Source organism: Benincasa hispida, unplaced genomic scaffold, assembly GCF_009727055.1.
Source record: "Benincasa hispida cultivar B227 unplaced genomic scaffold, ASM972705v1 Contig596, whole genome shotgun sequence".
Taxonomy (NCBI): domain Eukaryota; kingdom Viridiplantae; phylum Streptophyta; class Magnoliopsida; order Cucurbitales; family Cucurbitaceae; genus Benincasa; species Benincasa hispida.
In genome coordinates this window covers 133,981-149,341 of record NW_024064958.1, presented here as the reverse complement: position 1 = coordinate 149,341, position 15,361 = coordinate 133,981, and the positions used below count along the sequence as shown (strand labels likewise).

Here is a 15,361-nt window from a genome sequence, read left to right as displayed (position 1 = left end):
AAAAGGGGCAGAACGCCTCACTTCACCCACAAATAATTTAAGTACATAAACCACAAAGAAAGGGGAAAATATGAGCTATTCTTGGAAGGAAAAAAGGCATTGATTGGGCAGAGGTACACACAGAGGTGCCAAAGAAGGCTGGGTGTATGGACAGACGCTTAGGCTAACTTCAAGCAAGAAGTTTTTCCAAACTACTCGTGCAAATCAGGTGATTTTTAGACCAAAAGTTTCTAAATTAAATGTAGTTTCAGTATGAGGGCTTCCTAAATGAAATTCTAATTCTAAGGCTGTCAAATTCAAGGAAAAACGAGAGGTGCTCACTAGTGAGAAACGAGTCGGGCCAAGAGGAATAAACTTGAGACTCGGAACTTTCACCAAGGAATTTCAAGGCGAAACTTTAAGGTAACTTAGTTAAGACATTTTCACATATTTTTGAAGAAGGAATTGTCTTAAGATAAGGCCTGAAGGAGTGAGTAATCTAAGCTTGAAGTTAAATCTGAAATAGGGTCCAGCGAACGAATAAGGGAAACTGGGTGAACTAGGAAGAAAGATCTCAGCGAGTCACTGTGAGTGGTTTCTTCTGTTACTCTTTTAAGCGTATTTTGAGCTGATATGTTGTAGTTTATATTATGAGATGAGTATAACGTTGGGATGGTCAGGGGTTCTGAGGACCTAGAACCTGAGCTCAAAATAAATCCTTATGGGATGGTCAGGGGACCAAGGAGTCTAGTTCCTGATGGGACGGAAAACCTTAAATAGGATGATCAGAGGGCCGACAGGCCTAGCTTCTGAGCCCATGAAAGGGAAAACTATGTGCACATAGGTTGATACTTGTAGATATGAACGTTAACTATCTATCGTGTGTGTAGGTAGGTTTGTGAAAGGCTTCATGGTATGATGGAGATTTGCATTGGAACCTCGCGATGATACTTGTGATCTGTAAAAGACTTATATTTGTGATACCACTCACTGAGCTTTGTAAAGCTCATGGTTTGTTTCTGTATTTCTCTCACAAGTAGTAGAAGAGTCTAGGTTGCGAAATTGGTCAAAGTCTGCCACAAGTTTAGAAATAGTACTAGATGAGATTAGTAGTTGGGGGAGTGTCACTCGTGTAAATGCAACTTAAATTTGTAAACTAGCTTCCTATATAAAGCATGTAAGATTTTCTTTCCCGCTACTGTAATAAATAAGGTTCTAAAGGGAAACTAGTAAGTAATGAAAAGTAGCATTAGTAAATATCATGCCTCTCCTCGGGCTCGGGGCAAGGTGTGACATACAAGTTACTCAATACTCGATGCATGTTCCTCGTTACACGACCTTGTAACCTAATAAATATACAGTTGTACATTGAAATATACAAAATTAGATATAGACAATTTTCTCATAAAAGTTACATTTACTCATATAAAATTCACAAGTTCATACATTTACAAAGATTGTCAAACTTTACATAGGAAGATCTAATAAAAAAACTGATTGGTCCACAACTAGTCACCATACTGCATCCTAAAATCATGCATTTTATCTTGCCTTAAGCTCTCCATACTCATCCTGGTCACTGGTATTCAAAGAACTTGAGATGGAATATTCCACAGTCCAGTGTATCTGAACCCTGCAGGAAGCCTTTATTGACACGACTCAACTTCCAAGGACTAGGTGCAAGGTCGAGCATTACGACATATAGGCTACAGAATTGTGTCAGTGAAGGAAGAGTGTAGCATAGGGGTGCTAAGAATTATGCTAATTCCCTCGGTGCGATGTACCTGAGGAATGAGTTATACAAAAGGATACATCCAAGATTCATGTCTATCATTAACATAATTCAATGTTGTTTGTAGTTGAGTGGGCTATAGACGTAGTCAAAATCTACCCATCTCGACTGGTGTTCAACTTCCAATCCGAGCACATAATTCATATACATGTGCTCTTTCTCCCATACTTGAGTAGCTTCTTCACCCGTTTTCTTATATATGGCATGGAACATGCTATCCGGACCATGTAGGTTCAGATGACTTTGTAAAATAGATAAAAATAGGTTAAGGGTATATCAATAATGAAAAATCATACATTAAAATTTAAATCATCATCATACATACTAATATGCCATGTTGCAATGTCGTGAATCGATGTGCATATATCTCCGGCAGACTAATAAACTTCCATCAGAGAAACATGAATATAGTATCGAGTATTTATAATTTTCAAGTTCAGCCAATGAATGGAAATAGAAAATAACAAGCATACAAAAGTAATAAAGGATGTTAACTTACGTTGTTCTCAACCAAAAAATTGTCATGTGTTAGCTCCCAAAACGACTCCTTCATCATGCAATTCCTCATTAAGAGTACACCTGTACCTGCCCAGTGAGGACCCATATCCACACTGGTCGACCAAACCATGAACTCTTTGGCACCTACAGGTTCACCCTTCACCATGGGCTCACCCTTTACATTGGGTTCGACCTTCACCTTGAACTCGCTCTTAATACTTAACTTCTTCAATGCCTATGGGGGAAGCAACTCAGGATGCAGTAGGGTCATTGGGGGAAAGAGTGGTATCTCATGAAGTAATATAACAAAGGAGTAGTAGATAATGGTGGATGAGAGAGATTAATGGATATTGGAACGATGGGAATGATGGATTTGGTGGGAAAGATGGGCTCAGAGGGAAGGATGAGATTAATGGGGGGGAGGGGTGGAAGAATTGGGTCATGGGACTTGGTGGAGGGTGAAGGAATAAAGTCATGGGACTCAATGGAGAGTGGAGGAATGAGATCACTAAACTCGATGGAGGGTGAAGGAATGGGGTCACTAGACTCTATAGTTGGTGAGGGAATAAGGTCACGGAACTCGGTGGAGAGTGGAGGAATGGGGTCACTAGACTCAGTGGGAAATGGGGGAGTGGACTTAGTGTGGTATGTGGTGGGGAGTACACCTAAACCCTACATCGTTAAAGAAGTACATTAGAACAAGTATAAGATAATACTACGTACTGATAGAAGGATCGCAGTAGGCTGGTGATTATTTATATACGGGCCTAAAGGAAACTCAAGTTAGACTTTACATGCTTTTAAGTATGACTGCACATCATCCAATTTATGCTCCATCACTGACACTCTCCGATCTATGTCATGGAGTAATCTATGAATGTCCACACCCCTCATGGGCTCCAAATGGGATGTATTCGATTGAGGTGACACTCGCTCCTCAATGGGGGGGCACATGCTCGTGAGACTTATTATGAGGAGAGTGAGTCTCACGCTCGTCAGTAGGGGGCTCGTGAGATCGATGCTTGTGGAGTTCTAGCTCGTGACTCTCGTAGTCACTAGAGTGACTATGAGCATCCTCATCGTGGTGTGAACTGTGTGCCTCTGAGGAGCTCATTTTGGCATCAGTGCGCTCATATATAGGTCATTCATCAATCCTAGTGTCCCTATACTACCTTTTGCTATCTGACATGATCAGTGGTGTGGGTGTGATCCTTGTCTGTACAAAACTACGAAGAATTTGTTAGTTATATGTGACTTTCACCTTAAATGTGAGCAAATATCGATGTGCTGGACTCAAACACGTTTCGCTGCATTATTATGGTCGAAAGTGAGTAGGTACACTCCTACATCAAGAATCGAGGTATGACATGTCTATTTAGTCGGCCTGCAACTTCTCTAGCAACTGTTGATATGATCTCGTATGCCCACACCTACCACAATTAATAAACGATTATAAAACAAGAAAAAGTAGTAACCGATATTATAGCTAAAAAGGCCAAGGAATGGATATTACCTGGAATGCATGAGGAAACCTCGGTAGTTTGTACTTGACAATGTAGCTCTTATTATTCTTAGACTTTTTCTTGTAGTTCTCAACCTTACTATTGAATCCTCTTTGTAGTCTAAGTAACGTCCTCTCTCATAATACGTTTCCCCAATTGTTGCTGTTGAAGTAATCCAAATCCTCCACATCACTTAAAAAGGTCTTGTCGACATTGATGAGTCTTCTCTCTCCCAATCATAACCAATTCAGTGTAATAAACCAATGTCATCTTCACAGCGTCCATGTCATTCTTAAACTTCATCCCCTTGTACACTGACTCTAAGGTACTAATGTGAATGTCACCCGCAAAATCATTCATGAAGTACCTACTATGCATGATCCAGGTGCTTCAACTCTTCTCACAACTAGTGGATTAGAGACCACTACAATCCCATCACCAACAAGAAGTCTTCTTTGGAGAATGTTACAATCGTACCATTTAAATTGAATGTCATTGCATCGTTTCTATCGTCTTCAACCTCCCTTATTAGAATGTAGTGGACTATGGGTTGTTGATGATAATGTTCATATCTACAAATCATCCAAATACTGTCTTCTGAAGAGGGCAAGCTAAGTGGGGGCAAACTTCTCTTTCACTATCTTATTAGCCGTACCAATGTAAGAGGATAGGTTAGTCGCTTGGCCTGGGAAACAATCTTAGGGAGGAATCTTGAATTTTCTAGCCATACTGCATAGAATAACAAAAAGCACCAGAAAGTAAGTATTTTGTTAAATACTCGATATTTGATGCACGTTTCAAGGTACTTGATATACGTTACACGATACTCGATTACTTAATGCACGATACATGCTACTCGATACACGCTATATGTGACTCGATGGTCAAGTATTCGGTTTAATTTCCCACCTTCATGACTAATCCTGCTCAAACCTTAAACCCTAGACAGTCCGAAATACCAAAACTATAAAAAGTGAAATGGAAAAAATTCCAACTCTAGCCAAACATACAAGATATGAAAACCGACATGAAAACGAGGGAAAATCGTATTGGTCGAGTATCGAGGAACATGCAAATGCAAATGCAAATGCAAATGAAAAAAAAAGAGCACTAAACCAAAATGTAAACAAAGAATGTTACCTGATGCAAAGACAATCGAGAGAGAATTTCGAGTCAAGAGGTGCAGTCGTCTAGAGATATATACTCAAAAGACAAGAGAGAGCTTACGAAAATAGTCTAAGTGAACAAGTTGAAGTGGTGAAATAATGGAACGAGTTGATGTTTTAAGCCGCAGTTAAGAATTCAAAAAGTTTAAAAGGTTGAGTATAAAGTAATCGAGTATCGAGTATGACATGGCCATGATCGAGTAGGTGGATATAACACGTGTTGAGTGTCGTCGTACACCGTGCATCGAGTATCGAGTGACTCATCATAAAGGAACGAGTGACAAGCTATCAAGGATCGAGTTCCTTGGTAGTGGTAGGCGCGCGGGGTGGATTCAAGAGCAAAGCTGTAAAATCACACGTAGATAACACAATCAAAAGACACTTTTCCTTTTTTTTAATAGATGATCATTTTTTATTTGGATCTACAAATTTAGGTCATCCGTACAAAAACTCCACGACTATTCTATTATAACATTTCATTAATAATTTCACACGTTTGGACTCTTCTTTATCCCTCGCTCTCGGGACAATAACACAAGTCATCCTTATTTTTAAAAAACGAGTGCAAAGAGTATCAACCATCCAAAAATTTGTTCATCCTGTACACAAAAGTACACGATCCTTGTTAAGTGTTAACCATCCCCGAACAAAACACAAAAGCACCTGGAAAGAGGCCGGACACTACTCTGTCTTCTTCGACGGCTGACTATGTCCTTATCTGCTGCTCTTTCACCGCCGTCACTCTTCTCCATTCCTCAATCTCAACCGCCATTTCCAACCTCTCGAACCTCGCTTCTCTCCCATCCCTTCCAAATTTCTCACACGCTCCTCCGGGCTTCCCGAAGAACCTCCAATTTCTCTCAGGTCCGTCCGATTTCTCTTCCCATCTATTGACCTTTTTTTCGTGTGTTTTTGTTCTCCATTTGCTCGATTAACTTCCAGGGAGTTGATAATTTGGTGGACGATCGGCGCAATTGGAACCGCTCAATTGGCTCCGACTTCGACTTAATCGGTGGAGAGGAGGAGGAGGACGACGACGACGAAGATGAAGATGAGGAAGAGGATAGAAGTTTGGATCTATTGGTTCGGTTCGTTGAGAATGTTTTCAGGAAAGTATCGAGGCGAGCCCGGAAGGCTGTGAGATCGGTTCTTCCTCAATCTATCCCTACTAAATTGGTAGAACTTTATTTGGCTCGTAAATAAGCTTAATCATTGATTTCTTCCCCTGTATTGTTGTTGGCCCATTTTGTATTAGTAATTGTTTTTTCCAGGTGGGATTTTCTGTTAATGGGGTGCTAATGCTGGCCTTTTTGTGGGTCTTGAAGGCATTTCTTGAGGTAAATGCATCGATATTTAGCCATTTTTAATGATTTTCCTTTGTTATTTCTATATGGATTTGTTTGAGATAGTTGTATGCTATTATTGCAAAGGAGAAATGTGTGTTCGAAATTCAACCTTAATACTGGAGATGGAATTGTTATGACGCTTTGCTTGTTAAATTCCTTATGCATGGCAAACGTATCAACCCCCCCCAACAAAAAAAAAAAAAAAGAGAGAGAGAAAAAAAGAAAAAGAAAAAGAAGAGATGTCTTATGTTTCTAATTGTTGGAAGAAGCTATTCGAAGGCCTCCTCTGTAGTCATACTTTCAGGAAGTCAGCAAATCCAATGGTTAATGTTTAGACCGTTAGTTTTTCTTTTTGTTTTCATCTTGAAATTCCCTCCACAAGTTATTTGTAATTGTTGCATCTTGATAAGAGTCTCTTTGTGACTCCTTTAGTATGGCTGGCGTCATGGGCTAACTCCAACTCCAAGAGATGTTTTGTGATCGAATTCACTTCATAAACCATCTCTATTTTATGTGAACGGTTGTGAACCAATATTGTCATCAGAAAGCTTTTTGAAACCGGCGAGTATCTAAATTAACAAAGTATTCAGACTGATTAAAAGGGTGTCATCTGCAGGGTTCTAGTTAGAATCTTGATATGGTTAAAAATGAACCTAAATGTTAGTTAGCCCGGTTTGTGGCATAGAGTCATGGGTAGTAAATAAGGTACTCATCCCTTTGTCTGGATAGCAAAGGAGGTTAAACATACACACCGGTACTCTTGGAAAGATATTGTGTTAGAGCTCTCCTCGTTCTCCATTTTGGTTCTTTGCATCATGGGGGACGGTCAGGATACTTACTTTTGGGAAGATTAGTGGGTTGAGGATAGTCCTCTATGTTCCACATTCCCTTATCTTTATCACTTGTCGTCCTTTAAAAGTTGTTCGATCTCAGACTTTTTGGTGTGGTCGGGGAGTTTTGTGTCCTTTTCTTTCGGTTTCCGTCGTTGTTTACCCAATAGAGAGACGACGGAGGTTGCCTCACTTCTTTCGTTGTTGGATGAGTGTAATTTCAAGGAGGGGAGAAAGGATATTCGAGTCTGGAAGCCTAATCCTCTTGAGGGTTTTTCCTGTAAGTCTTTCTTTAAGTTGTTGTTGGATCCCTCTCCTGCTTGTGAGTCGGTCTTTGATGTGGTTTGAAGGATTAAGATACCAAAGAAAATGAAGTTCTTCACCTTGCTGGTTTTGCTTGGCCGTGTGAACACCTTGGATAGGCTCACTAAGAAGGGGTCCTTGTTAGCGGGTCCTTTCGGCTGTATTCTCTATTGGAAGGTGGAGGAAAACCTGGATTACCTTCTCTAGGGCTTCACGAGGTCTATGTGGATTTGCTTTTTGCAGGAGTTTGATGTCAGGATAGCTAGCAGAGGGATATTTGTGCAACGATTGGGAATTCCTCCTCCATCCGGTTTTCAAAGAGAAGGACCGATTGTTTGGGGTTTTTTTTTTGGGGGGGGGGGGGGTGGGGAGAGGAACAATAGGGTGTTTAGCGGTCTAGAAAAGGACCCTAGTGAGATTTTGGTCCTTAGTGAGGTTTCATGTGTCGCTTTTTTGTAAGTATTCTATAGGCAACATCTTGTTTAATTTGAAACCCTTTCTTTAGAAGGTTGTTTTTTGGGGCTTGTTTTTTTTGTATGCCCTTGTATTCTTTCATTTTTTCTCAATGAAAGTTGATTTTCCTATAAAAAAAGAAAATCAGTAGTGAAAAGTACAGTCTACTGATGTGGATCGACTGAGTTTGCTTGTGCGTGTAGACAGTCAGTGCTAAATTTCTCTGTTGGCAAGATGTGAGTGGAACAAGTCATGTCTATATGGCTTGAATTTGGTACGGAATCCAACAATATAGATCAGAGTCTTGGCAGTAGTAATCGTTGAGATGCATTAGCTTTCTTTGGGGTTTTATTTACCAACATACACAAACACTTTGTTATTGGGATACGACAGAGAGTAAACCTGTATGGTATTTGACTTTATTTTCTGTCCTCTCAACCGAAAAGCGCTGGTCTGTTGACGTAGATTGATTATTGAGTTTACTAGTGGTTATAGACAGTATGTGTTAAATTTCCGTGATATAGATACTTGGAGTATTCTTATCTGTTGAAAAGATTCCAGTGAGAACAAGTGGACTGTCGGTCTTTGCTAGAGGTCTTACTTTTATTTACCAACACTCAGAGCTCTATTAGTTGGGTATGTCTGAAGCGTCAATCTCAGTGTATTTGGCTTTGTTCTTCGTTAGTGAAAAGTATTGGTCTGCTGATGTGAATTGACTATTGAGTTTGCTGGTGGTTGTTGACAGTAGGTCCTTCAAGAGACTGTTCTAAAAGGGTCTGGTATAGTATGAACAGAGAACTTCATACAAGCTGAAACTAATTAAGATCGATAAGAAGATACTGGAATTTCTTGAGATAGATTTTTACTGAAAAACAAATTTGTTAATGCATTCTTGTTGAAAAAGTTCTCTTTACCAGTTTTGACTGTAATGGTGTCATGTGTAAGTAGCTGAAGGTCTGACATAGAGAGGAATTTAAATGTTTTTTTTTCCCTTTTCTATTTTATTTTCGTTTTTCATTCATCGAGAGGGGTTGATCAGAGGAGGGATATTCTAATTTTCAATGCTTGCTTCCTTTTCAATTTTCTCAACCAAGGATTTTTTTTTTTTTTCTTTTTTCTTTTTCTTTTGGGTAATCTCTTGTAGGTATTCTTTGTAGTTGCTGTTTATTTTTTCTATATGACACATCACTCTTTCTCTTCTACTTTCAATTTTCTCAACAATGCCATCCTTCCATTAAAAGAAAAAGAAATAATTCTCAGTTCTATGAAGACCATACCTAATTTTCAAAGTTTTCCCCTTCAGTATAAGGACTCTTCTCATTAACTCCCTCAGCTACTATATGAAATCTTAGGTGATATGCACACTTGGAACTGCAGTGTTTCTGAGCATACTCATCATTCGTGGAGTGTGGACTGGCATCTTATATCTGCAAGATACCCGCACCCACAGACTCGATCAACTTGATGATGATCAGCACCGTGCCTGGACTGGTGCACAACCTGTCTCTTATACACATCTAGATGTGTATAAGAGACAGACAATAGAGTGTTTAGAGGTAGGGATAGGGACCCTTGTGAGGTTTGGTCCTTAGTGAGGTTTCATGTGTCGCTTTTTTGTAAGTATTCTATAGGCAACATCTTGTTTAATTTGAAACCCTTTCTTTAGAAGGTTGTTNAAAAAAAAAAAGAGGAGGATATAGCTTATAATAAAAATGGGGTGAAATCCTATTTTGGTACTTTAGCCTTCACGCTGATATCATTTTGATCTGTAAATTCTTGTCCTCCGAATTCTGTTGATAAAAGTGCTTTAGTCCTCACCTACGATTTTCATAAACAATACTATTTTGGTTATTTAATTCATCTGACAAATAGTTTTTTGAACGAATAAGTGTTTGAAACCTTCTAACAAGTAGTAGGTTATGTGTTGGTTTTGAAACGAAGTTGGGACTTTTGTTAAAGGATTTATGAATAAAAGTAGTGGCGAGGATTAAAATAATTGTCTATACAAAATTTAGGGACTAAAGTGGTAAAATATTCTAAAGTAAGATCAAAATAAAAGCGTTAAGGCAGAAAATCCAAGTCTCAAAATAGAGTTTAAACCAACACAGAAACCACTGGAGCGGTCGAGCGGGAATGCTCGTCTCTAAACTTGAAGTATAGTTTTGATTCTTTTGGTCTCATAGCTTTCTCTATACTATCAAAGAAAGAAATACCTCACCTCTTTTGTAACTTCTTTCAAATCTTTAGGACATGACTAAAAATAGCAAGGTAGCCTCTGATGTAATAGTAATATTATGAGAGAAATTTGATATAGTATTTGGTTGTAATCTCATTTTTCCTATGAAATTAGATTACTTTAAATGGAATTGAAGAGATTGTTCCTCTTATCTGGATGGTGAAGTTCAAACTAAGTTGATTTATATGCAACATCTCTTACATACTCAGATTACGTGCCATTTAGGGTTCTCTTTTAAGAATTATTAGCAAAAGTTAGAGATGGACATAAACTATTTGAAAAAACTAAGACTTTTTATTTATTTAAGGGACACAATTACTAGAGAAAAAAATAATTTTCAAAAAAGTCATTTTTATATCAATTCTTTTGATTAAAAAAAGTTTAAAATATACTTTGAAACTGTTTTAAAAGTTATTTTGAGTAGTTGCTAAAGACTTTAATTTTTTTTCAAATTAATTTATTTTAAAATTAAACATTTGAAAAATATCTTTGCAAAAGATGCAATTGAAGTTTGTTTTATTTTTTCTATTTTTTTTAATCAATGCAACCCACTTTTCTTTTTAGTATGTTATTATTATTTATTTTTTAAATTGATGTATTGTTTTTCTTTAGAATCTTTTTTTGTCGATCTTTTATATATTTTTTACTGCAAGTTTTAGAACACATTAACTTATTAGGAAAATATTGTAGTTTAAAGTAACTAACCTTCAAGTTTTGGAAAAAGAAAATGCAGTTTTAGTCCCTTAGGTTTGGGTTTGGTTCTTTGAGTCTTAGTTTTCAAACACAACAAAGTTATCCTGAGTTTTGTATCTTTTCATTTTAGGCCTTTTGTTATATTTTCTGTTAGTAAGCTAACAAATTGCTGACATGACAAACCATTTCTTTAATTTTTAAAATAAAAATATATATTCATTTTTTAAAAAACAAAATGAACAGTTTTGNTTTTTTTTGTTTTTGTTTTTGGCAGATACACCTTCGGTCCCTGAAGTTTGGTATTTGTGTCTATTGGGTCTCTGAGGTTGTAAGAGGTGCATTTTAGTCCTCGAGGTTTAGAAAATAGTTCTAAAAGGTCGTTGAGTTAATTTAAACGTTAATTGACTTATAAAAATTTGATATTGCAAATTGAGGTGACAAAATTTAAATGAGGTGAATGATGAAAAAATACGAGACTCCATTGTAAGAATAAACATATAATAATAAAGCTCCAGGACGGTCAATCTCACACATAATGAATCCTTTCATTATCATCCTTCTCTTCCACCATGAAGCTCTTGGCACTTGCATCCTTCCCTGCCAATTGCTGAAATTAGGAAGAAAATTTAGATATTTTTCGCCAATTGTGTCTTCAAATTGTAAAATTGACCACCAATTTCGTTCAAATCTGTGAAACTAGGAAGTAAAATTGAATTTCAGAACGACGATTTTGGAGTACCTTTTTCGACATTATTCGATGTTACCATGCACTCCTTCCAACTATCTGCACATCGTTATTGTATTTCACGAAGGCTTTCTTGTTCTTCTTGTTGTCGAGGCAACCATAGTTGGCAGAACTTGTGGCAATGCCATTGTAGGCACGACCAGTGACAGTTGAATGGTGTTTGTGATTCAGGGTACTACCAATGTAATAGGTTTGACAGAGATGGGGGCAGTTAATGACAAGAGAGAAGGAAGGGTAAGATAGAGAAGCACATCACGGAAGATGAGGAGGGAGATTGGAGAAAAAGAACAAGTAGGAAGTGTAGAAGAGAAACAAATAGAAAGAATAAAAGGTAAATAAAAAAATCCATGTAATCTATTAAAGCAATATGAAATTTCTATCTCATTTAAATTTTACCATCTCAAATTGTCACATCAAATTTTCGTTAGTCAACTAGCGGTTAAATTAACTTAAGTGCCTTTTATATCTCCCTCATCTTATTCTCTCTCCCTCTACTCATCTTTTCTCCCCTACATTTACACAAAAAAAAAAAAAAAAATCGCAACCATAAGTTTATAAATTTGGGTCTTTGGATCATTAAAAAAAAAAAAAATTGCCAAGTTAATTATAAAATATAAACGTCAGTTAAATTATTTAAAAAAACATTAAAATTTGTTTCATTAAGACTTCGTTTGTGATTACAGTAGCTTTTAAAATAATTACTAATAGCTATGTTTTTAGGAAAATTAGCTATGAATAGAAGTAATTTATTTGACGTAAGATTTGATGTAGACCTACTTATCATACTCATTACATAACCTAAGTTAAGCCTAGTACAAATCATAAGATACGTAATGCTCCCAAATAGATAATTTTAGACGTTTCTAACATTTCTTGTTCAGTAATAGGAGATCGAGACGAAGAAATCTAAAATGAGATGCTAAGGGTGTTGAAATTGCCATATAAATAGACATATTATATTTCTCAAGCAGTTTATGCTCATAATGCTCCTGTGAAATGATTAACAAATCTTTTTCCCTATCTCTTTTAACATCCATGCCTAATATCTTTTTCAATTCACGTAAATCTTTTTTTCAAACTCACTACTTGAACTGTCTCTTGAGTTCATAGGTTCCAGCATAATCCTTAAATACAAGTACCATATCATCTACATAAGGTAGTAGATAAATAGATGTACCTTTTTGAGATAGTTTTTAGTAAACACTAAAGCAAACATCATATGAGCTCTGTTGAAACCTCTAGTTTAGAATAAAGGTGGAAAATTGAATATACCACTGTCTTGGTGATTGCTTCAGTCCATGAATGGACTTGTGAAGAAGACAAACCATATCTTGCTTTTCGTTCACCTTATAGCCCTTAGGTTGAGCCATGTAAATCACCTCCTCCAATTTTCCATGAAGGAATGTTGTGGTGACGTCTATCTATTCTAGAAAAATATCAAAGTGAACAAAAATAGATAAAAATAAATGAATGGCTGAATGCTTCACAACTGGAGAGAAAATCTCATGAAAGTCAACTCCCTCATTTGAGTATAGCCCTTGGCCACCCCACCAGCCTAACCATATTCCTAGGCTTACTGTCACCTCTTGTACCTGACTTGGTTTTATAAATTCACTTTGACTGATTGAGTTTCTGATTAGGAGGCTTTGGAACCAATGACCATGTCTGATTCTTATGCAAGGAGAACAATTCTGCTTTCATAACGCTCTTCCATTGTTACTTAGATGCACAAGTAAGAGCATAAGCAACTAAATCAGCATAACCATACCTCATAGTAGTGTATCTCACCCTCTGAGGCCTGTCGCGTGTAACCTGATAGTTTTGTAGGTCATTGTTACTTGAACTTTTTTTAGTGAAAGCTTCCTCATCAATCAAAATCCTCTCCTGTTGAGACTGCCTGTCATCAAATTTAGACTGATGTGAATGACTCACTTGAAATAACTGATGATCGTGCTTTAGAATCAATTTTGACCCTCCACCTCAACATGATCAATTGTTTGTTGTTTCCGTTACACTTTGAAACAACGACATTTTTGCTTCATTGAAAGTCACATCTCTGTTTATGATACATTTATTTCTTCCCTCCTCCAATCACAAAAGCTTATATCCTTTAATACCCCAAGGATAGCCAATAAACATACATTTTAGTGCCCTCTTATTTAGTTTCCCTTCCTTAACATGAACATAAGCTGAACACTTGAACACTCTGAAATGATCAGAAATTGGAGCTTTTCCTATCCATATCTCATGAGGAGTCTTTAAGCCTAATGCAGAGTATGAACTTTTATTAATGAGGTAAGGCAGCTTTCCCCCCAAAAAACTTTTAAGATAATGAAGCATTTGTCAAGAGATATCATGTATGCTCCATTATTGTTATGTTAAACCTCTCAGCTTGTTCTGTTGTGGAGTGTATATAATAGTAAAATGCCTTGTGATTTCCTTAGATTTGTAAAAGCTTTTGAATTTGTGATTCACTTGGTCTTAGCCAAAAGGTCGAGAAAGTATCTATTCAATTTGTGATTCACAAACTCTAAATCATTATATGTCCTTAAATACTTTACCTTCCTACTTGTTTGGTTCTCAACCTGCTTCTTTCATTCAAGGAATTTCCCAAAAGCTTCATCCTTTTGTTTAAGTGGATACATCCACACATTTCTTGAAAAATCATCAATAATTGATATGAAGTACCTCGAAGTTTTCATAGAAGCTATCTTAGTAGGATGCCACAAATCTGAATGAACATAATCCAATATATCTTTGGTAGAATGTTTTTCTTTTCCCCAAACTTCATTCTAGTAGACCTTCCTATTATGCAATGATCACAAAAGGGAAGTTCATTGTCTTTCAAACCTCAAAGTAAACCTTTTGCGAAAGAGCCTGTAGACCTCTTTCACTCACATGAGCTAGCCTTCTAAACCACAATATATCAGTCTCTTTGCTAGATGCAATAGCAACACTACCTAAAACTACAGTACCTTTGAACACATAAAAACTGTTGTTCATGGTTCCCTTTAGCTTAACTAAAGAACCTTTGGTAACCTTCAGAACCCTCTTCTCATATTTATAAGAATAACCTACTCTATCTAATTTATGTAGAGAAATTAGATTTCATTTGAGTTCTAGAACATATCTTACATTTGTACCCATCATGTGTTGCTATTCAAATTGACCCAGTTTCTTTTACATCATAGGTGTCATTATCACCAAGAAAAACCTTTCCCCCATCATTCTTCTTAAAGTCAATCAAAATTTTTTGATCGGGAGTCATATGATACTTGTGTCCTAATCTATGATCCAAGCATCTTGAATATTACCATTGGACACCATCAAGACTTCTGCAGAATCATACCCATTAGTAACATTCATTGCACTAGATTCATCTGCATGGTTGCTATCTAATGATTTCTTGCTCTTCTTCAAAGAGCAATGTTTCTTAAAATATCATTCCTTATGACACAAGAACACTTCTTGACTTTTCATTTGGATTTTGACCTGATCTCGTTTCTTTTAATTCCCAGTTCTTTTTCTCACTTCTCCCTCTAACCATGAGTACCTCTCCATCCTTGCGTTTCTTTTTAGTATCAAGATTTCTAATTTTCAAGGCATCCAACACAATATCCATGGTTAAAGAAGCTCTTCCATATTTAATAGCTACCTTAACTTCTTGAAACGATTCAGACAACGAATTCAAAAGAATGATTGCTTAATTTTCATTCAACATCTTTTAACCGATGTTATTTAGATTAACAATAATCTTTTGAAATTCATCCAAGTTCTCTTATAAGCCTTTACTCTAGTCCGTCTTATATATATATATA

At 36.8% G+C, this 15,361-nt stretch overlaps 1 protein-coding gene across 1 annotated transcript; it reads left to right on the top strand.

Annotated features, from left to right (window-relative positions):
• The first annotated feature begins 5,513 nt into the window (after nucleotides 1–5,513).
• On the top strand, nucleotides 5,514–9,461 carry LOC120069802 (protein SHORT HYPOCOTYL IN WHITE LIGHT 1). The gene is made up of 4 exons (XM_039021614.1): nucleotides 5,514–5,801; nucleotides 5,880–6,113; nucleotides 6,209–6,274; nucleotides 9,222–9,461. Exons 1-4 carry the CDS (start codon nucleotides 5,646–5,648, stop codon nucleotides 9,459–9,461), a joined length of 696 nt encoding a protein of 231 aa, XP_038877542.1. The 5' UTR covers nucleotides 5,514–5,645.
• Nucleotides 9,462–15,361: the final 5,900 nt, after the last annotated feature.